We start from the raw sequence: 25,074 nt of genomic DNA, 5'->3' as shown, positions 1-25,074 counted from the left end.
AGTGAACCACTGAGATTCTGACTCTGTAAACCGTTGAGATAGAACTTTAAGTCTTGAAGCGGAGTAGCTTTGAGCAAAAGAAAGTCTTTAAGCGGAGTAGCTTTAAGCAATTGCAACCGGAGTAGGTTGACGAGTTATTTTCATTGTAAGGGGTTTAGTTAAGTTTGAGTAAATTTCTAAACAAGCAATAAAATAACGGTTGGACGTAGGCTCCGGAGTAGGAGCTGAACCAATTTTTAAACATCATCTTGTTTGTTTATTTACTTTTACATTCGTTTATCCTTTGCATTTTTATCTACCTATCTCGTTGCCAATGCTGTGCAACAGTCCATCATACTGTTTCATAGACCTGCTGTACCTCTTGTGAACTTACTATCCATTAAGTTTCTCAAGTTAGTACTTAATAGTTTTTACTTGTGTTTCTTTTTAACCAAGTAAACGAGAAAATGTTTAAAAGGTACACCTAATTCACCCTCTCCCCCTCTTAGGTGTTCAATCGTTCTTAACTCTTCAAAACAAAAAAAACAAAAAATGGTAAGCATGTCTTATACCACTAGTGAAATAGTTTGGTTCAGGTACCCCTACCTATTCCTCTCTACTGTGACAACCAAACAGCAACTCATATTGCAAAAAACCCCGTCTTCCATGAGAGGACAAAGCACTTAAATGTTGATTGTCATTATGTAAGGGATAAATTGCAAGAGGGCTTCTTGGTACCACAGTATGTGCGTAGTGGTTTACAAATTGCAGACATTATGACAAAGGGTTTAGGAAACCAGCAGCATTCATTTCTGGTTCACAAGCTTGGACTTCATTCTTACAAAGAAAGTCAAGCTTGAGAGGGGAATGTAAATTAACTTATATTGTATTGAGGTTGAATAAGTGGTGTACTATATATATACACTGTATGTACATATTCTAATAATAAGATCCTCATTTTATTTAGATCGTTTTCTCTCTCTATAACAAACTTTCTCTCACTATAATAAACTCACTAAACATGCCCTATTTTCTTCATACATTAATAATGGAGTCCAAGGTTCCATAGCTACTAATTAGTTTAATGAACGACGTTAAATTACGTTTCAAGAATCACCGGAAGTGTAGCAACGAGATTCAATCAAATTGGAAGCTCAACCTGTGAATTCCTCTTATCAAACAAAGAAATGAAATTTAATAACTTAATTGTTGTATGAAACGATTTTGTAATAATTATGTGTATTAAGTTACTATTTTACTATCGAGAGTGATCATTTTATTTAGTACGTAATTTTAAAACTCACTTTATTATTGATGATGACCGCTTTTTTAAATGAGTCATTTTACACCTAATGCGACTGGATTGCAACATTAGTAACCCTAATGAAACCGTCTAGCAATAGTTTATAAATTGTATCCGTCAAAGAACACATATTAATGAATTAGAGGAATAACTTTTTCATTTCAATATAATTTGCTTACATTTGGTACATATAGATGCTGCAAATTAATTTTAGCAAACCAGTACAAGGCCTCAAGAACCAAATATAATAAAATCATGACTTTCCTTTGTACAATTACCAATCTATTATAATAAGATGCAAATCTTATGAGCACTAAGCACCTTAATCAATAATGTATAATAATTTTCTTTAAAAATTAACACACTACTTAATTAATTTGAATAGAAAGTTGATGCTTAAGGTCATCACCAATATGAAGAGTATGTAATCCAATTGGAATTCTTCTAATTCCGAATTCATCCGCCACGCTAAGATGCTTACATAAATGGACATCCATCTGAACTCGTTGTTGTGAACCCGCGGACAAATGGACCTTCTTGAACCCGACAAGGTGCTTCTCAGGCATACGGGTGTCACCTGGTGGGGTCGAGAAAACAAGGATGGTATGTGACCCGTCGAGATCACCCGTGTTTTTCACCTCAATGTGAAGGCTTACAGAGGGTATGTCACAATTTGTATGTAAGACTCTTACGGCATTGTTCAATGTGGTGATGTTTTTGGTAGCGTAGTCGTTTGATAAGGATACAATGACTTTGGTTGGAGCTTGGGCCAGGGTTTGTGTAAATCGACCGTAGCTTAGACCAAATCCGAAAGGAAACACAACAGGCCCTCTGTAGAAACGGTAGGTACGACCCGGGTAGCCTGTACTTGGGTTGGCTCGCATGTCTAAATCCGCCATTGATACCTTTGCTACATAGTCTTGTGGATACCATGTATTTGGTAGCTTTCCTCCTATATGCAAAATGCAAGCATTCTTAAGATAACGTTTATCCATTCTAGACCGATCATTTAAAACAACAGTTGTAGAACGGTCTTACACAAGGCAAGTGGAACTTAATAACGAGTCTAATGCGGCCTATGAATTTTTAATCATAAGCAACCAACCATTTTATTTGGATTAAAAGCGAGTCGAAAGGATTAGGAGGCGGTGAACTCACCTGGATTATGAGTACCAAAGAGAACATCGGCAATAGCAGTGCCACCAGCTTGACCAGGATAACCAACCCACAAAATGGCACTAATTTTAGGATCATTTTTAGCAAAGGTGACATCCACAGGCCCACCACACATCAACACAAGAATGGTTGGGCCTCTTGAGGTCAGAGCCACCCTTGAAATTAACTCTTGTTGGTGGCCGGGTAATAGGACTGAAGTTCGATCTCTGGCTTCGGCTTCAATTGATTGATCCAACCCCATGACAAACACTGTCGCGTCCGCCTGGCTTGCTGCTGCAATGGCTGGTCCGAATTGCTGGTTACTGGGGCATGCTACTCCTGCACATCCTGCTTGCAGGACTGTCCTTGCATACCTTGATATGCCTTGTAAGGGAGATGTGTATCCACACGCTATGCCTACCGACATTCAGTAACATGTCAAAAGGTTCATAATTCGTATAATATGATATACAAACGTATAAAAAATACGCTTGAAGTTGCCTTTTGAAATCTTAAAAGTCGATGGAGTTTAATTACCAGCATAGTTTCCGATCATGGTGGTCGTGGCCTGGGCGTTAGGCCCAATAACGGCAATGTTACGATGACGGACAGTGGACAAGGGCAATGACCCGACTTGGTTCTTGAGCAGAACGATCCCTTCACGGGCCGCTTGAAGAGCTAGATCTTGATGGGCCGGAGTACACACATCTCTTGGTCCTAAGTTTCCGAAATGTTGGGCTGAAGGTTCACCATCAAACATGCCTAGCCTCATTTGGACAGTGATGGTATTTGCTAAGGCCTGGTTCACAGCCGCCTCTGTCACTAGACCCTGTCTTACGGCCCCCTCTGTGTGCACTGCTAAGAATGGCCCACAATCCAAGTCTAGACCTGAAAATCATCAAATCTTAGGTTAAAAGGGGCACCAGAGTCTGGTCTAAATTAAAACGGTGAAGCTGTCAATGATCACTTGTTTATTCCGACATGATTCATATGACGACTAACCCGCTTTAATGGTATCAGCCGCAGCTTCCTCAGGTGTCCTTGTATAATGTTGGTCATCAAATAGTACACCAACTGAATCACAGTCTGATACAATATACCTAGCAAAACAAATTAGAAATTAGAATTAAGTCTAACAACATTTCTCGATTTATACGTGTCATAGGGTGAGGTAGTTGAGTTAGTTACCCATTGAGGTGCCATTGGCCGCGAATGGTGTTGCGGAGGAGGTCAGGGTCCGCGCAGGTGGGTTTGCCGTTCACTTGATTGTAAGAGCACATCACACTAGCAACTTTTCCTTCTAGTACACATGCCTTAAACGGTACGTTGTATGTGTCTTCCAAATCTTGCTTGCTTACCTACATACATTCACAATTTAGAACAAATTAGCAAGCCTATACATGAAGCTAATTTACATATTTCTAGTTCTTTTTTTTTTTTTTTGAGAAAACATATTTCTAGTTCTTAGGTAAAACTATGATAGGAAATCCTTGTACTAAATTCGGAAAAATGACCGTCAGCTAAGTCGGCCTTGTTACTAATTTTAACTAGTACAGTCATTGAGAGATGGCCATATGTTTTGGGTTACAAACTCGACATTATCCAAAATCATGGGTATTGCAAAAAAAGACAAATTATTAAAGGTCGATTTTAAATGATTAAGAGATAAGCTGCATTATCAAACTTTTAATGAACAAATGTTGCGTACAAGAAATGTTATAAATCAATATTAGATTGTACATAAAACAACTCCTATCCCTAATAATCCCTTTCATGATTCAATCACTACCATACAACTCCAATCAATTTATGCATGTCTTTATCTCACATATTAAATCCCTTAAATTACAATTAATTGTAACAAACTTTAGTCCCACAATTCGAATCTAGTAGGACCAATTTGGCACACACCCTTAAATATATAATCTTATCCATTTTAATGATTTATGATATGTTCTGCTATTAGTTTCACTAATATTTTAGGATAAGTAGTGCTCTTGTGGTGGATGACTGTTGCACGCCTCGGTTATAATATTGTTCGTAAAATTGTCTAAAAATAAGTTAGTTGACATCTGCACTGGCCGATAGTTAGTGAAACTTAAAAAATGACATCTGAATATCGATGTTAGATACTTGAAGCAAAATCTGAGCTATATAAAGAACACAAAATCTCATCAAGACATTTACATATCCGTCATGCTCGACGGATCTGGCTTTACCTCACAACGTCACTCCACTTTTTTCTCTCTCTCGCAACACTATTCATGCAATTCCCCTTCTCCACTAACCCATTTTGTTACCATTTTATCTCACAAAATATCCGCCACAAATGGTAACCCGTCACAAGGGAGACCAATTGTAGAAAGAATAAAACGGTTTTAGAAGAGACGATAAAAATGAAGGAAAATGAAAAGGCTTACTTTAGCATTAAAGTGAAAACGGTCCATGCCATTCCAATTATCAAGATCATAAGCAGTATAGTGCTTGCAACAGGCAGCAACCTTCAACCTGTTTCCATAATTTCCTTGAAGACCCGTGACATAACTTGCAGCATATTGGGCTGATAAAGTCGGATCCTCACCCGGTGTTTCTTGTCCTCGTCCCCATCTTGGGTCACGGAATATATTCACATTTGGACTCCAATATGTTAATCCTGCTGTCCCTCCATTGTACATTGCTCTCGCTTCATCTGATACTGCCTGTATATATTATCAAATTGGATACTGTATCAATGGTTTTTGCAAAGGCCAAAATGTAGGTACAACAAAAAAATGTTTTAACCTAGTAGTTAATGTTAGAGAATAATTAGGAGAATTATTCTCTCCTTTATCTTCTATATTGTTACCTCATTAGTTGCTAATTAGGTGCTACAATTTTGGTAAATATCCTGGTTAATAGGATCATATCTTTAGGTAGTTTGACTATTGCTTGTATAAAACCTAGCTTAACATTACTGTACAATACAATTTTTCAATATACATAATTCTAATTCTCTACATGGTATCTAATTCTCTACATGGTATCAGGAGAAAGGTTTGATCCCCTCCCGAAACCCTAATACAACAAACTCGTCCTTGCTCTCATGTCGAGCTCCACACTCCCAAATCCGGATGAGCCCCTTAAACCCCTCATCCTCTTAAACGTTCACTCCTCTTACCAACCCGTCATTGATGCGATCAACGCTCGTGATAATCCTATCTCTTTTACCGAACTCCTTGAAAAGCTTATCCACCGTGAACTCCTCCTCTCCCAAACTGAAACCCATTCTGCCACCTCCTTTCCCGCTGTCGCCCACCCCACCTACGCTCGCCACACCTCTGCCCAGACCACCACCACACGTCAGTCCTCACCTGCCACATCCCAGCCCAACCAGAACCCAAAAAATCCCTTCAAAGGGAAGTGTCAATGGTGTCACACACAAGGTCATACTATGTTTTACTGCCCGATTTTTAAAGCCCTGTATCCCGACATCCGTGTTCCCCCTTACACTCGTACCCCTACATCTCCTACCTGTTGGAATATGTGTCCTCCGACAATAATGCGATCACAACTGTTGATCATGATGATCACATGTTTAAGTCTCATTATAAAGAATACAATTGGAAAGTAATTTTTACTGTCAACTGGTCCACACATATCGGTAATGATTGGCTGACTACAGTTTGACATTACTGTCGTGCGATGGTGGTGATCAGTTGACCCCCTAGGTCATACCTAAAAGGTAACACTCTTAATTGATCAATTAATTGATCGTATAACGTTACGAGTCAATTAAATTATTTAAAATTGACGGACGATTTTGGAAGTAATATTTACGTGTCTCATTGAAATTTGATTAAATGAGATACGATCGAAAATCGAATTGTTTCATTACTCAGATGAAATTATTGTTTAAGGAAACAATTAAAATTGAATGAATTATTATAAATACAAATTATTGTGATTTATAATTGGTAAAATATTTTGGTACAAGTAATTGCGAATTAATAAGTCGATTTTGTATATGACGTATTTTTATTAATACGTTGATTTTTAATATGTTAAAAATACATAACAAATTTATGTAACATATGACATGTGACATAAGACAAATTGACAAAAATAAAATGGATTCCATTTTACATATGTACCGAAATTAAGGGAGGATTTAGGATAATATTGTGTTTATTATGTGAGTGGTAAGCATGATGATTACCCTAATTGACTAGCCATGCAACCCTAGTGTTCATTGTGAGGAACAACTCAAGCATGCATTGGCTCCCTCTTCTCCCTTTTCCACCCGGTTTTACACAAAGAAAAGCAAAGGGTTTTTGCCTTATATTTTTGATATACAATACATAACATAATTGTTGTTGTGTATTATTCATTTTCATTCATCAAAAATATTTTAGAGAGATAAAATATTTTCTTCTTCTTCCTCTCCTCTTAACCGGTTTTAAGAGTCCAAAACCAAAGATTTTTGGGTCAATTTTATCACTAAATTAATATTGTACTAGTATTCATAATATTAATTTTATTAAGAGTGTGCCTTGGGTATTATACTTTGAGAGAGATCCTATACTTGGATCTTAGTTCTTCCATTAAGGAAAACACAAGAACAAGAGAGAAGGAGATCTCTCTTGTGCCCTTATAAACCGAAATTCCAATGTAAGATAAAGATTTCTTCTTTATATTGTTTATAGTTTGCATGCATAAGATCACCAATTAATTTTATGATTAAATTAACATAAAACATATATGAATATGTTAAGTATATAGATCTACTTTTCCTTCAATCAGTATCTAGAGCCATGGTTGTTTGCATGCAAATCGGTTAAAAGTTTTTCCGAGTTATACGATTAACATATAAAACTTGTTTAAATTGTGCTATTATGATATATCACGAAATAATATTATGCATGTTAAAATTTCTGGTCCTAAAATGTTTTTAGGATATTTTGGTTAATTTATGGATTTTTATTGTTCATATTATATAATAATGGCATTAAAATATGATTTTATGAATAAAATGTCATTTTCGGACTAAAATTAGCCAAACTTCGAATTTTCCCGTGATTTTTGGATATGTTGTCACATATATTATTTTGAGATGACCTGTAAATTTTCATAATTTTTGGACTTTTTATGCTCGAAAAATGGATTTTTCATTATTAAAATCGGATTTAGATGAAAAATAGGTTAATATGAGATAAATTTCGAATCTTGTCATCGAAATTTAGTATGTTCTCACATGCAATTTTACAAGATTTGTGTAAAATAATAGGCTATATTGAAGTCTTTATGCATGATTTATGATTTTTTGAAGAAAAATAGCATAAATAGTGACTTAATTAGTGAAATATTAATAAAACATACTCTATGACTAAGGAAAAACATCATATATTGCATTTTATTATATTTTTCAGATCTAAAATTGAAAAGTTGATGAATATAATTTTTCTCATGTTTTTATGATTATTTTATTAAAACCGATAAATCGCAACATTGTTTTTCCGGATAAATTTCGAAATTTTTAACCTAAATTTTTGAACATTATGAGTGTCATGGTATTTTTCCAGAATGTTCATGAGTTTAAATTTCAAATTTTGAATTTATTTGAAATTTTGTGATTTATTTGAAGTTTATAGCTTATTTTTATAATTTTAGGTCCATTAATGAACAATTTTTAGAAATATGAGTTAATTATTGGCAAATAATTAGTGAAGACTAAATTTTGAGTCCTAAGAGGTTAGGGTAATTAACTTATGCATAAATATGAATTTATGTAATTTTTGTGATTATAAAATGTTGAATCACGCAAATCCGTAAAAACCGAGTAATATACGATATTGGCTATTTAAAGGTGATTTAGCATAAAATTGGGCATTTTTATACATATTATAATGCTGCATTTTATTTATGATTGTCATAATTTTATTTTATGTAATTTTTGAATTATGTAATTTTACTTAGTATGGCCTTAGTTTTTAATTGGTATTACCCGGAATGTATGGGAATATCGATTCGGTTGTAATTTATTGTGATCTCGTATCACCGTTTTGTAATTTAATAGATTTATTTTATTTTAGTTACAAATGTATAATAGGAAATTATGTAATTTGTTATGTAATTTTATTTATTTCGGAGTTCCCAAAGACGGATTCCTTCAAGATGGCGATACATAAAGACGGTGTAAGCTCGAGATGCGTGCCACAACCGAAGTTCAAGGGACCAATGGAGTTGGTTTCCGAATATGTAATAGTTAATTAGATTTTCTATTTTAGGAAGGCCATACTAGGATTTATTTTTATGCTTTGCATTTTATTTATATGTTGCATGCATCGCTAAATCGCCATAACTAAAACATGCATCATCTTTCATCGAGTTTATCAACCGCGTCAATTACAATTATCGTAGTTCACCGCTTTAGTTCACTTAAAACGTGATGGATAATAAATTGACATGACCTCTCGCTAAAACAATTAATTGAGTCATAGCCTTACCGAAGAGTAGAAACCATGAAAACCTATTTCGCGAGGGAGTGCACTCGGCCCTACCGGGGTTCAAAACTTGTTACGTAGGGGAAGTGGGTGATAAATGTCTATCCACCGAATTCATGTTGATAAGAGATGAATCGACCCTACCGTGCCCAAGTTGACGTGGATTTGGATCATGGACACATTTATTCAAAATTTGGATTGAGCTCAACAGAAGTATTCGTGACCGTAATCTCATGTGTTCCGGGCTATAGATAATTATTAGAGTAATTTTATTGACCAAGAGTTCTAAAAGTAGAATCGATTAAACGTTAATCCACCGATTTATATTGATAAAGGATGTATCGGCCCTACCGTGCCTAAATCGATATGAATTTGGGTCTTGGAATCATTTATCTAGTTGGGTAGAGGTCACTAGAAAAATGCATAAAACTTGTTTAAATTATACATTTTTACGAATATTATTATTAAAACGACATTTATTTTACTCCTACTTTTTGTTTTGTAGACCACTTCTTTTTCTCATAACAAATGGCAACACCAACCCCTAACGCCACGTCTCTTACTAATTCATCATGGCTCTGATCCTTCATGGATCGATGTAAACTTGAAAAGAATGGGTTAAATTTCTCCGATTGGGATGCCCAACTCAAATTAGCCGCCCAAGGTGACGACAAGCTTCGTTACCTTACCAAGGCCTCTCCACCCGAACCTACTACTAGGTCGACCACCGCCACTAGGGAAGCATATGAGGCTTACCATAAGGAGTTCGCCGCAATGAAAAACGTGTTGATATTTGCGATGGAGGCGGATCTCCAAAGAAGAGCCTTTAAAATGGGCACCGCTAATGAGATTTACTCCAAACTTGTGACAATGTTTTCACAAACTCCGCGGATCGTCCAATATGAGGCGGCCACGGCATTCTTTGATCTCGACTTCAAAGAGGGCCAAAAGGTTAGCCCTCATGTGCTCAAACTTATGGAGCTAGTCGAGACCTTGAAGATTCAAAAGGTTGAAATCCCCAAATAACTCATTGTAGATAGGATTCTACACTCCTTATCCAACGTCAAAGCGTATGTTCAATTCCGGGTGAATTTTAACATGCAAGACAAGGATGTGTCTCTTGAAGAATTGCACAAGTTACTTGTGCAAGCCGAGAGGGACATGGGGTTAAATGTGAACCCACCAAAGGATGTGCTTAACATAAGCACTAAGAGCAAGGGGAAGTTCAAGAAGAATGGGAGGAAGGGTAAGAAACAAGCTCCCACTTTCACCAAGACTAAAACTAATGAAGATAGCACTTCAAAAATCAAGAAGGGTCCTCTTGATAAATGTCATTATTGTAATGGTGTTGGACATTGGAAAAGAAATTGTTCCAAATACCTTGGGGTGATATTAAGGCTGGAAAGATCACTCCAGTAGGTAAATGACTATCCTTTCTTTTATGTTTCTAATTCAACTATGGTATTGTGATACAAAGTTGTGATAATGTATCTCCCTTTTTATTGTAAATAGGGCCTCCACCAAGCAAAGACAAGGGAAAAGAAAAGCAAGCATGAGAAACCATCAAGAAGCTAGGAATAGCTTTCATGAAGCTTTGCTTTTTATTGTCTTATTTTAATCATGTTTTGGATTTTAGAACCTTTAAGTTTCCGTGTTCGACATGGAAAGGTATTTTGGATAATTGGTTGTATTTTGGATAATGGTGACTTGGTTTGCAACCCAAGTCACCCGTTTTATCATTTTATCCTTTGTTCTAAAATTCGTATTTAAATGCTTGCTCTTATAAACATATGATTATTCACTTAAAGTGATCTAATAGACAAATATAATGACGGGATTCATTATATGTCCACATGCTTAAGGCTTGTGTATGATCATTTACAAAGTGATTTTGAGTCTATGAACTTTTTTAAAGGAATGTCAATCACCAAGTACACTTACGATATCTAAAACTATTAGTCAACCTATGAGATAGTTCTCCTTATACTTCAAATTCATTATTTGTGTCTCATATGCTATCTTTGAATCTATAGTGTATTTATTCTAAAGATAGAGTGGGAGAAAAATGAGACACAACACACGAGGCAAGATAAATTTGTGTACTTGTGTAAATGAGTACTACGCAAGGTAGAATGATTTGAATGAAGGTATATCTATTTATATAGTATACCCAATAGATGAGATCTATGGTCTCAAGTAAGTTCTATATGACTAAAGAGACCAAGTGAAGTAATCATAAGAGTATGTTCTCAAGATAACTACACGAGGAGACCAAAAGAAAGTTTTGGAACAAGAATGACTAATGTAAAGTCTTAATTGACTAGTTTATGATAAAATTTTGACCAATAGTTTCAAACTTTACTTAAGAGCCTAAATGAATCAAAGTAACATACTAGTAATAAACGAGTTGCAAGGATTGATATAACGATATCTTCAATAGCCAAGTTTTAACCACGCAGATGTCATTACTTAACCTCATTATGAAAATGAATTGGTTAAACCTCCTTCTGAAAGGGATATTTTGAAGGACGTGTGTTAGATATTATTTATATTTAAACAATGACATTGCTACGTATCATTATGACATGAACGAATTAGAGATTAAAATCTCTTTCCATAAGGTTAAGATGAGACCTCTTCAAAATAGGAATTTTGAAAGGATATGATGGGAACATATATGGCTTCATCTTAATAACTTTGCAAAGCAACATACATTCCAATTTTGAAATGTTTTCGATTGAGTAATCAATTTTGAAACATGTGGAATTAAGTGGGAGTTTAGAAATTATCATGTGAAGACATGGAATTTAGTGGGAGCTATCATCCTTTGAATGTTTACAACTCATTACTCATTAGGAATGACGAGCTAATATCTTCTTTCACAAAGAAGTATTTGAGTTTTCAATTCTGGATGAATATGGACTATGATGAATCCAATTACATCAAGAAATATTGGATTAGTATTAAGAAATACACATCGTATCAACATACACATAGGTTATTCATGTAAATGAAAATGGAATTGCCATTAGTAGTCATGGTCGTTCATTGAACCTAAGAACAGTTGATCTCATGATCATTAGTAACTAATGTTTCCGCCATTAGAATAATCATGCACATGTCCAATGGTGAATCATATGCATAAGAGCATGATGATTCATTGGTAAGCCATAATAGAAACGTCATGAATTCTCGAGTAGAATTCGATGAGCGATTTCGGTGTTTGATAGAATGCTCTGTTATGTGACAAGAGGTTGCACATATTAATGAAAATCCGAGCACATGTAAGGATTTATGAGAATCCTAAGCCTTTCAAGCTAAAAGGAGAAATAAGAAGTTTGGAAAGATACTTAGTTGAATAAGAAGTTGCTCAAAACTAATCTTTCCTAATATGCTAGGACTTGTGAGAAGTGCTAGACTAATCATCTTGACAAATTGTTGCAAGACTCTACAAAACATATACCTAGTGTATTGTGTGTGGATGAAGCACTTGATCAGTACAAGTTATATCATTCACCACAAATTCGTTCGTTATGTGATAATCGATAAAGAAGTTCTTTCAAGATAAAGAACCGAAACCATGGTCGGCAACCTTGATGTGTACTTGGTAAGGTTCATGCTATGAGTGATAACATGAATTTAAAGGATAATACGATTAAGAAGTTTGAACACATGGACACGTAACATGTTAAACTTCTATTGAAATCAACAAGTGTTTACACACTTACGATATGCATCACAAGGTTGTAATCTTGTATTGACTACCCGAGTGTGATGTCGACATTTGTCGTTTGAGTTATTATTAACTCACCATATACTTTGTTACATCCAAACGGGTTGTGGAGACAATTGAACCCCGTTAAAGTGAACATGGATTAGCATTGTATTTGCCCATAGTTACTTGTATGAGGTGACGTCTCGAAGTGACTAGAGTGTGATGCGATTGATGGCAAGTTCAAGTGCCATAGAGTCATGTGAGATGACTAGTCCATCACATAAGCGGTCATTAGAACTTTTTGTCGTGCCTAATGACCGCTTATAGAGTTCTGGCAAATTTATATAGCCTGGTCGTGGCGAGATCTGCTATAGTATTCAAATGAGTCGATTCTTTTGACTAAAGACTATTCACCTAAGATGGCACGATTTTGATTGACTTTGATTTGTGTTACTACGACCTTCGTAAATGGGGTCAAATGGGCATATTTTGGGTTATGATGGCTGTGGCTAGTTGAAGGGAATGAGTGCGATAGGAATTGTCCACCCCTAGTCAGGGTTATAACAATATCTCAGGGCCACTCGAGGAGTAATGAACTGGAAATGCGTGGCAACGCTTGGATTATATCCATGGTGGATTAATCCGGGCAATCAGTTATTCTCCGGATCGAGGAAACCACTCTTGATATGATCACTTGCAAGTACGACCTGAAAGACACCTTGCATTGAGTGGGAGATAGTAATAGGACAAGAGAATTGGTGACGCACACTTGTCGAGGACAAGTGGGAGATTGTTGGAATATGTGTCCTCCGACAATAATGCGATCACAACTGTTGATCATGATGATCACATGTTTAAGTCTCATTATAAAGATACAATTGAGAAGTAATTTTTAATGTCAACTGGTCCACACATGTCGGTAATGATTGGCTGACTAGAGTTTGACATTACTGTCGTGCGACGGTGGTGATCAGTTAATTGATCGTATAACGTTACGAGTCAATTAAAATATTTAAAATTGACTGACGATTTTGGAAGTAATATTTACGTGTCTCATTGAAATTTGATTAAATGAGATACAGTCTGAGTAATCGAATTGTTTCATTACTCAGATGAAATTATTGTTTAAGGAAACAATTAAAATTGAATGAATTATTATAAATACAAATTATTGTGATTTATAATTGGTAAAATATTTTGGTACAAGTAATTGCGAATTACTAAGTCGATTTTGTATATGACGTATTTTTATTAATACGTTGATTTTTAATATGTTAAAAATACATAACAAATTTATGTAACATATGACATGTGACATAAGACACAAAAATAAAATGGATTCCATTTTACATATGTACCGAAATTAAGGGAGGATTTAGGATAATATTGTGTTTATTATGTGAGTGGTAAGCATGATGATTACCCTAATTGACTAGCCATGCAACCCTAGTGTTCATTGTGAAGAACAACTCAAGCATGCATTGGCTCCCTCTTCTCCCTTTTCCACCCGGTTTTACACAAAGAAAAGCAAAGGGTTTTTGCCTTATATTTTTGATATACAATACATAACATAATTGTTGTTGTGTATTATTCATTTTCATTCATCAAAAATATTTTAGAGAGATAAAATATTTTCTTCTTCTTCCTCTCCTCTTAACCGGTTTTAAGAGTCCAAAACCAAAGATTTTTGGGTCAATTTTATCACTAAATTAATAGTGTACTAGTATTCATAATATTAATTTTATTAAGAGTGTGCCTTGGGTATTATACTTTGGGAGAGATCCTATACTTGGATCTTAGTTCTTCTATTAAGGAAAGCACAAGAACAAGAGAGAAGGAGATCTCTCTTGTGCCCTTATAAACCGAAATTCCAATGTAAGATAAAAATTTCTTCTTTATATTGTTTATAGTTTGCATGCATAAGATCACCAATTAATTTTATGATTAAATTAACATAAAACATATATGAATATGTTAAGTATATAGATCTACTTTTCCTTCACTACCACCCCTGCCCAGGCCCACCCGACTACCCTAAATCCGCAAGCCCCTCCTTCTCCTTGGTTATTGGACAGTGGTGCATCCCATCATGTCACCACTGACCTTGACAACCTTGCCCTTCACCAACCTTACGACGGTATCGATGAAATAGTCATTGGCGATGGGTCTGGCCTCCATATTCACCACACTGGTTCTACTCTAATTTCCTCTTTTAAACTAACAAATGTTTTTCATGTTCCTTTAATGAACAAAAATATCATTTCCGTCTCTAAGTTTTGTTCCGATAATAATGTGTCTATTGACTTTTACTCTCATTCTTTTGTTGTCAAGGACCTTAAATCAAGGACGAAGCTCTTCAGCGGATCAGCGAAGGACGGTGTCTACTACTGGCCCATGTCGTCTCCGCCTCAAGCCAATTCCGCGACCTCCCATGACGCTGACTTACATCATCGTTTTGGACACCCGCACTTTTCAATTTTAAAGTCTATTGTTTCCAATTTAAATTCTAAGTATGTTATTTCCAATGACATTTGCAAAGCTTTCTGCATCTATAAAAGTCATAAATTACCCTTTGATGTGTCCTCACTTACGTCCAAATTTCCACTTGAAATTATTTTTAGCGATTTATGGTCATCACCGGTTTATTCACTCGATCAATTTAAATAGTATGTCATTTTTGTTGATCACTATACTAAATTTACATGGCTATTTCCGCTTAAAAAAAAATCCGACACTCATCGCACTTTTTTGACTTTTAAAGCCCTTGTTGAGAAACAATTTTCTCGACCCATTCTAACATTTTATTCTGACAATGGCGGAGAATTCGAAAAATTAAAACCCGACCTTGCATCCTTTGGCATTCAACATCTCACCTCTCCCCCTCACACCCCCGAGCAAATTGGCTTTGCGGAACGGCGCCATCGACATATTGTAGACACCGGTCTCGCTCTCCTAGCTCATGCTTCTATGCCCCTCGAATACTGGCCCTATGCCTTCCAAACGGCGGTCTATCTAATAAATCGAATGCCCACACCCACACTTCAAAATAACTCCCCTTATTCTCATCTCTTCCTTACTCCACCAAAATATGCTAACTTTAAAAACTTTGGCAGTCTTTGTTTCCCATGGCTTCGACCCTACACTCATCACAAACTTGAGGCTCGATCCATCGCTTGTGTATTCATTGGCTACTCTCCGTCCCAACACTCCTACCTATGTCTTGACCCCTCCACAAACCGTGTGTACAGCTCTAGACACGTAAAGTTCGTGGACCACACTTACCCCTTTACCACTACCACTACCACCACCCTCATCGCACCTCTTTCATCCTCTGATGAGTGGTGCAATCTAACCATCCCGCTGCTCCAAACACCTCCCCTGCCCAATCAAGAACCCGACACCCCCCATGTTTCCCCTCGTCCTCACTCCCCTGACAACCCTGCTTCCGCAACCTCCTCACCCTCTACTCCTGCCTCCACCGCGTCCACTCCTTCACCTCCACCTCCTCCACCCCCTCCTCCGCCCCCACCACACCACCATGCCACTCGTGCCTCCCACAATATCTTCAAACCCATTGACAAGCTAAACCTCACTGCCCAACTTCAATCCTCCGAACCCAAGACCATAAAACAAGCCCTTGTTGACCCGACATGGCGCGCCGCCATGGAAGAACAATTCACTGCCCTTTAACAAAACAACACCTGGGAAATAGTTCCTCCCTCCGTAGCCAACAACGTCGCGGGTTGTAAGTGGGTGTTTCGCACCAAATACAATCCCGACGGAACTATCCATAAGCATAAAACCCGTTTAGTCGCGAAAGGCTTCCATCAAAGGCCTGGGATTGACTATACGGAAACCTTCAGTCCCGTTATCAAACCTGCCACGGTCCGTTTATTGCTCAGAATTGCCGTCACCAATAATTGGCCTCTTCGTCAACTTGACATAAATGATGCGTTTTTACAGGGAACCCTCACTGATTCCGTGTTCATGTCGCAACCCCCGGGATTTGTCGACCCTGCAAACCCCACTCATGTCTGCAAATTACGAAAGACCATCTATGGCTTGAAGCAAGCCCCTCGGGCCTGGTACACAGAGCTCCGCTCCCACCTCCTTGGCGTTGGTTTCACCAACTCCGTGTCTGATACATCGCTATTTCTCTATCATGGACCTGCTACCTTATTTGTTCTTGTGTACTTTGATGATATTATCGTTACGGGTTCGTGCACTGCCAGTGTTCAACGCTTTATTGAAGCTCTCTCTGCCCGTTTTGCACTCAAAGATCTGGGTACTCTCTCTTATTTCCTTGGTGTTGAGGTTCAACCTTGCTCCCATGGCCTGTTTCTCAACCAACAAAAATACACACATGATATATTAACCCGAGCAAACATGCTGGAAGCTAAGCCTTCAACCACACTTATGGATTCCTCTGTGAAACAGATTATCGCCGATGGTCCTGATTACGACAATCCGACTGAGTACTGAGCCCTACTGGGCAGCCTTCAGTACTTGTCTTTAACCCGACCTGACATCGCATACGCTGTCAACAAACTCTCTCAGTTTATGCACCGTCCATCCGTGCTTCACTGGAATGCTCTGAAACGTCTACTACGCTATCTAGTCGGCACCGCCTCCCACGGTATTATCATCCATCGAGAGTCTCCCTTGCGCCTCCATGCTTATTCTGATTCGGATTGGGGTGGTAACGTCGATGATGCCACGTCCACTGCCGCATATATTGTCTACCTAGTTAAAAATCCCATTTCCTGGAGTTCAAAGAAACAACGAACCGTCTCTCGCTCATCCACTGAAGCCGAATACAGGACCGTTGCAAATGCTTCCGCTGAACTCATTTGGCTGGGACACCTGCTTACTGAACTTCGTGTTCAGCTCCCCTCTAGTCCCGTCATCTATTGTGACAATCTCGGTGCCACGAACTTAAGTGCTAATCCTGTCTTTCATTCCCGTATGAAGCACCTGGCACTTGACTACCATTTTATTCGCGAGCAAGTTCAGTCTGGGTCACTTCGAGTTGTTCCTATTGCGAATGATGATCAACTCGCCGATGCTCTTACCAAACCTCTACCAAGACCTCGGTTCACTATGCTCATGTCCAAGATTGGTCTTCTCTCCCGACAGTCCATCTTGCGGGGGGATGTTAGAGAATAATTAGGAGAATTATTCTCTCCTTTATCTTCTATATTGTTACCTCATTAGTTGCTAATTAGGTGCTACAATTTTGGTAAATATCCTTGTTAATAGGATCATATCTTTAGGTAGTTTGACTATTGCTTGTATAAAACCTAGCTTAACATTACTGTACAATACAATTTTTCAATATACATAATTCTAATTCTCTACAGTTAAGTCACAGGTTCGAATCCGTTCACTCTTGATATTGTAGCGCCCTAATAAAGACGTTACATTTTATTTTTATGCCAAAGTGAATCAAAATTCGACTAAATTAGTTACGATCCATGGAGAAAAGTCCAACAAGAAATGAAAGATGTTATACTTTATACTAACTTTATAAGTTGGGAAATTGCTTAAACTAGAAAATAATGAAAAAGCAAGGAAATAACGTAAGTTTTGATCAAAGAAGTACTAACTTACAAGTATAACTACCATGATGGAAATTGGGAAATGATAGGGCAACCGAATTTTTAATAAGATTTGGGTGGCAAAAACGGGCCACAAATATAAAGAAAGAGGGATTTCATGGACATGCAAATTGTAAATAGTTGCCCTTGTATGGCATCGCAGCAGGCCACAGACCACATGCTATGCACTATTGAAAGACTTCTGAAAAGAGCTCAACAACAACCACCATTTTTCATTATTCATTCCCCTGCTACTGACTACCCACTTTCATTCTTCTTCTATTTTATGTTACAAATTAAATGGAGTACATGGTTATGGGATGATCTCTTACTTATTGTATTACGACAATTTTGGTCGTTTGCATAAGGTGGTTTTACAATATCTTACTCCAGAATCGACTTTATATTTACCAATAATGTTTTCACCGGGATAGTTTTGTACATTATACTACCTAATATGCTCTTCTATAATAATGATGTAAGCCGCCTTATCAAGTATTTGTGTTTTTCTTGACAATTGACCAAGTCGGAATGAATCGTATTTAAGGAATAATTAGATGTCAAAAGTGTGTCACGTAACGAGATAAAGCCACACTGGCTTGGGGGATTGTTAGAACAGATTCTTCATCCATTTGTTGCTAGCTTGTTTGGCCTTGGGATATTTAATTTTAACTGTTTTAAATTTATAATTTTATTGTAATAGTTATGATAAAATGGGCCATATAGTATGAACAAAGTCGTTTTAAACTTAAAACGTCTTTATTTGATTAGGGAGTAACATATTCTAACTTTCTAAGGACAAAGTCATACTCCCTCATATTCTAAATAACTATCTCTATTTCATTTTTCGTCTATTCACAATACTCTCTATATTTCCTTATTTGACAAACTTTTATACTTATTTTAATCACCTCACCCCACAACAATACCTCACAATACTCATACTTTATCTTATTTTTAATCACCTTACCCCACAACAATATCTTCCCTCTCTTCATTCTCCTACCCCACTATAATACTTTACCATATAATACTCCTCTTCCTTAATTACTGTGCCCTCCATGAAAGGGGAGGGTTATTAAGAATAGGAGGGTGTAGTATCTATTTTATTATATGACTAAAAAACCCAACGAGTGAAAATTATGTGCATTTAAAATTTTAATAGTCTTGGTTCAGACGGTTTGAAATAAGACAGACCAAATATCACCATTTTTTTAATAGATGTAACCATTTAATGACAAAAAATTATAACTAAAGTTGTCACTTTTTACCCTGAAAATGGTATTAAGTTAATAACATTTTATCAGAAAATAATATTTTATCGTAAAATAATTATATTTGATCCGTCTTATTTCAGACGGAAAATAGCTCGTCTCAAATAAGAATTTGCGTATTACCAATCACAAGAGCATCCACAATGGTAAGCTAGTTGCTACTAGCTTACTTTTGTCACATAAGATTTTCAAGTTAGAATATTTTTAAGCTATAAACTACTACAATGGTAAGCTACTAGCTTAGTGTTTTGACTTAAATACACCATATGTCAACTATCATCCACAACACTCTCTTTTAATTAATACATTTACTTATTTTACCTATAAAATAAAAATTAAAAATATTTAAGTGTTGTTTTAATTGGTAGATTTTTTCTTGTGGGCCCATTTGAGCTACTAGCTCAATTTAAGCTAGTACATGTAAAGTGCTTCAATGGTTAAGCAAGTAGCTTGAAAACTTTTTTATTTGCAAGCAAGTCCTTTTGCTTAACTATTGGAGATGCTCTAAGGCGTACAAGTCACGAGCTGTAGTTATATGTACTTCATTTTGACTCTGAAACTAGTTTTAAACCCATGCAGAAAATGCACGGGTCGTAATTAATAACATGCGTTATCAATTTATCATTGTATATAAGAGCACTTAAATGAGTATGATTAGCCTTGACTTTGTTTATTGCCATCGCAAAACAAACCGCGATGAGAATATATTCAAGCAAAATATAAGTTTTTTTTTGCCAACAGTAAAGATAAAAGCAAAATATAAGAATATGTTTTTAAATGAATTTTAAATTCATGATCAATTAAATTGGTTAAAAGTATCTAGTGAATATAACATAATTTTAATACATTTAAACTGATATAAAGAACAAAGAAAAATCTTATATGGAGGGCTGACGGAAGTGAAAATAACTATATATTATCTCGACATGTTAAAATAAATGTACATCTATAAATTGTACTCCTATAATATTTAGATCAACAATCCTAATGTGCCTAAATTGTAATTGGGCCGACATTTTCAGTTTTATAAATGCAAATATGAGTTCAAAACTATTATTCCCTCCGGCCGAATCATTTGTTATCTGTTTATTTTAAGTATATTATTCATTCGTTATCTATTTCCATATGAGGTAAATAACTTTTTACAAAAAGACAAATATTCCCCTTACACAAATTATAGAATAGTATGACATCATACTATCATACTGTAAAACGGTCTATTTTTATTAGAAAACTTTTTATTTAATGCTAATAAATAATTTGTATTTTTAGACAATAAAATCGTCTTGTCGGCAAAACCGCTTCATAAAAACTACCATATCCCATATTATTCACTACTATCGTACGCTCTATTATTCACTACTACGTACTCCGTAAGTCCGTATTATCTACCTATAAATTCTGATTTTGACATATAAACGGATAAACCTACCAAAACTTAAAAGCTAAACAAATTATACATAACCAAAAATATGTTTTAAGTAATTAACCATACCCAGCCACCTTCTCACTCATTTTACCCCCCGTCCCATTTCATGTGGCTCTCTACCCATATCTTAAAGTTCCGTCGCACTCCTCATCAGTCACCTCTTATATTTTTAAGCTCATTTAAACCAATCTTTGTTCATCATCATCTCTCTCATTTTGTGGTCCTACCCATTCTCAAGTATCACCTTCACACTTTTCACCTCTTATTCGGATCTCTATTGGGTCTCCACCCTAACAGAAAAAATAAAGATAAATTTTCCTCTAATTTTTCGCCTATCGACAATTTACATCAATATACATATTCTTTAATTTTTAATGCCTTTTAGATTCGAATTTAATAAATTTAATGTCAATATTGGAGTTAATTGAAGAGTATAAGTAGAAGAAATTCATGTAAGTATGATCCAAAAATTATACTCTGGGTTCTTTTATTCGCTTGGTCCATTTCAAAGTACATATTTTTTTTTTCGATTTTTAAAATTTTGTAAATATGTTTTTCCAAGATTTTTTCAGATCTAATATGCTTCTTATTTGACTATTTCTTATTTATTATATTTTAGTATATTCATTAAAGTTTTTTTTTATGTTTCTTTTAGAGAATTATTAGTAAATATTTTTTTTTTTTGCTTTTTTTCTCCAAAAATCTCCACTTCTACATTCATTGTTACTCGTATTTTTTTCATTTTAAAAGATTTATCAATATTTTTTTTCGAAAACCTTTAAATCTACAGTTTTTAAAAGATTCAGTAGTATAATTATAATTATAATTATTATGGTGATTTAATATTTTTAAATAGGTCGATGTATTCCGAATGATTAGATTTATTTCCGCAAAACAATTATACACATAATATTTTTAGATACCTGATATTTTTTTTATTAAGATATTATTTTTTAAGGAATTTATAATTATTTACTATTCTCCGTACTTTTTTAAACATCATTTTTTTTAACATGAAACTATTTTTTTTTTTATGTAACAGTTGACTTGTTGAAATTAAAAGTCAAGAAGATTATTTAAAGTGGGTTGGAGAGTGATAACTGGTTTACAATTATTATCACTAATCATTGAATTGAGTAATTAAGAATTGACAATTGAATAATCAGAATAGAGTAGAAATTTATTAGAGATGAGAGAGGGTAATTAAATGAGAGGTAAAACATGGGGGGACCCATACAAAGTCAATTATATGAATTTTATCGGCCAATCAGAAATCTTTAAAGAACCTAGCTTTTATACTAGGTAGATTAAACTAGGCGCTTACTACGACTCAGAACATGTCAAATTGTAAAAATAATTGTGGATTTGTTGACAAAAATCAACCACAAATATATACATCTTGTCATATTTCAATGCATTAATTAGATTCAAGGTTGCTGTCAACAAAAAAAAAAAAAAAAAAAAAAATTAGATTCAAGCAAGTAGTATGAACGTATGTTACAACGACCCATGATAATATTACAACATCTTTGATAAAGACAATATAGACATAAGACATTGCATGCTACAGCACATATATACAAATAGGCTTCCTAAAAGCATGATTCTCTCTTAACCTAGACCTCAATTCTAAGGACCAACCTCACACTTACAAGAATACAAGTTGCAAATAAGCATTACACAATAAAATTTAACGTCTCCATAAACACTTAGATCAACTGGCAAGGGGGTTATTCTAGTTTAACCAGAGGTCTCGTGTTTGAGCCCTGGAAACGCAGCAGTGTTAAAACTCATGAGGAAGAGCTTTACCGCCCTAATGATCCTACCCGACTCGAATCCGGATTAAACCGGATGGTTTACACCAAAAAAAACAATAAAATTTAACGTATCATCTGTTTTGCGTAAAACCGTTATATTTATGATAAAACATATTTAATATTTGTGATTATCAATTGAAGTGTATACGACTTGAGATTTGACCGTTAGATATTTTACGTCATACTTAATTAAGTATTTGTGTACAAGTGAATATATCGCCAAATTAAAACGATGGTGAATTATATTGTTGTAATACAATTAAAAGCATGAGTAACCCACCTGACCAATGGCTTGCCAAAGAGAGGCATTGAATGAAGCAGCGGTAGTGATGACTTGGGGAAAGCTTGTAGCGGCCGGGAATGCGCCTTGGAACTTGGTCCCAGGTCCCACATTGGATACACCATGTAGAGCCTCTGACCACCACTCGTATCCTTGTAACCCAAGACGTGGCACTCCGGCCGCATTATTTACTAACAACCCAACTTTTTCTTGTAAGTTCAACCTCCCGATTAAGTCTTGCACACGTGCATGAATAGGGAGATTGACCTTACAAAAACGTAGAGACCTGGTTAGCCCGTTCCTTGGATCACAGGCAAACGGAGCCCATGCCCATGCACTAGTTATATTCGTAACACTAACAATAACCAAAATGAGACATATGATTAAAACGGAGTTTTTTCGATTAGTCATCGATAATCTTAATTGTTTAAAAAGGTATTAAGTTTGTATATATATTTTGTGGAGTGTGTTGAGGGAGTCTAGTGATAATGTGGTGATATTTATAGTAGGAATTTACGTAAAGAAATGGAAGAAATGATGAAAAGGATATTTATCATATTTTTGATGATTGGTTTTCCACGTATATGTATTGTGATACTTAGCTTGTTTAAGGTATATAGAGTATGTACATCAGTGGAAATTGCAAGTTGGGTAAGAGAGAAAGAAAATGACAGAAGACGGATTTAAATGAGTACTGTTACGAGTGAGTAAGACATTTAAAGACGCATTATTTGGCTATTTGTAAATTGTGATTATTATTGTGTAGTAAGGATGATCTTTGCTCAATTGCACTCATAATCAAATACTCCGTAGTTGTGAATCAACTTTTCATTTACTCTTTCACAAATGACTCCATCCTTTTTTAGAAGTTACCAACTATGACCTATCATCATAATATATGGGCTAGGAGTGTAGGATTGAAATATGCCACCTATTATATTTACTAAAAATCGCAATATTATGATAACAGTAAAAACTGTATAATTAAACTTAAAATATATATATATATATATATATATATATATATATATATATATATAGAGCCAAGTTTAAATGAGTCCACCTATATATTTGAGTCCATAAGTCCTAATCTAAGCCATTAGATCTTCTAAGATTGATGGTTGAGATTTGAGACTTCTAATCAATTTTTGAAATGAAACTTTAATGTTTTAAAAGTGAAACTTTAATCTGTAAAAGCAAATTTAATTCTTTACGATTGAAACTTTAGTTTTTTAAAGTCATTTTGTAAATTAAAAATTAAATTTATGTATTTTTAAATATAACTTTAATGTTTTACGAGTGAAACTTTAATGCTTAAAAGTGAAACTTTAATTTTTTTAAGCCATTTTTAATATAAAAATTTGAATTTATGAAATGATGTGATTGTGATTAATATTAATTTAATTTAACTGATTTTTGAATGTAACTTTAATATTATACGAGTTCAACTTTAATGCTTAAAAGTGAAACTTTAATTTTTTTAGGCTATTTTAATAAAAAAATTGAATTTATGTAATGATGTAATTGTGACTAAAATTTATTTAATTTCATTGATTTATGAATGAAACTTTAATGTTAAACGAGTGGAACTTTAATGATGACGAATGAAACTTTAATTTTTTTAGGTCATTTGACGAGTGAAATTTTAATTGTGATTATTTTAATTTCATTGATTTAAAAATGAAACTTTAATGTTAAATGACTGAAATTTTAATGATAATAACTGAAACTTTAGTATTTTTAGTCCATTTTAATATAAATTTCTATTTATGAAATATCTCTAATTTACAACTGTAACTTTAATGTAGTGCATGTGGAACTTTAATATATTTCGAGTGAAACTTTAATGTATTGAGTCATTTCACCACATATATCCAACACCCACCCCATCCACCACTGCACCACGCCTGACCCACCCCCACAACATCACCCCTAAGATCCACACGCCCGCCGCCTCCCGACCACCACCGACACCACACCACAACACTCAGATTTGAAGGAAAAAAAAGGAGAAAATGAGAAGAGAAACAGGCGGCAGAACCACCA

The 25,074-nt window shown here is 35.2% G+C and overlaps 1 protein-coding gene across 1 annotated transcript; it reads right to left on the bottom strand.

Moving 5' to 3' along the window:
• Positions 1-1,413: 1,413 nt before the first annotated feature.
• LOC141633377 (beta-D-xylosidase 1-like) lies at positions 1,414-23,499 on the bottom strand. Its single transcript, XM_074445863.1, has 7 exons — positions 23,029-23,499; positions 4,858-5,136; positions 3,626-3,795; positions 3,440-3,537; positions 2,975-3,325; positions 2,441-2,854; positions 1,414-2,234 (listed from the first exon to the last, which is right to left on the bottom strand). The coding sequence occupies exons 1-7, from the start codon at positions 23,437-23,439 to the stop codon at positions 1,651-1,653; spliced, it is 2,307 nt and encodes a 768-aa protein (XP_074301964.1). The 5' UTR covers positions 23,440-23,499; the 3' UTR covers positions 1,414-1,650.
• Positions 23,500-25,074: the final 1,575 nt, after the last annotated feature.

The sequence above is a fragment of the Silene latifolia genome, chromosome Y (genome assembly GCF_048544455.1).
Source record: "Silene latifolia isolate original U9 population chromosome Y, ASM4854445v1, whole genome shotgun sequence".
Lineage (NCBI taxonomy): Eukaryota > Viridiplantae > Streptophyta > Magnoliopsida > Caryophyllales > Caryophyllaceae > Silene > Silene latifolia.
The sequence above is the reverse complement of the archived record's forward strand: the minus strand, read 5'-3'. Positions and strand labels throughout refer to the sequence as shown.

Bases quoted from the DNA above. Each gene is read 5' to 3' on its own strand.
- LOC141633377 (XM_074445863.1), bottom strand. From the start codon at position 23,439: ATGACTAATCGAAAAAACTCCGTTTTAATCATATGTCTCATTTTGGTT. The intron at 3,538-3,625 runs GTAACTAACTCA...TTGTTTTGCTAG, and splicing joins GGCCAATGGCACCTCAATGG to GTATATTGTATCAGACTGTG. The intron at 2,855-2,974 runs GTAATTAAACTC...GAATGTCGGTAG, and splicing joins CATGATCGGAAACTATGCTG to GCATAGCGTGTGGATACACA.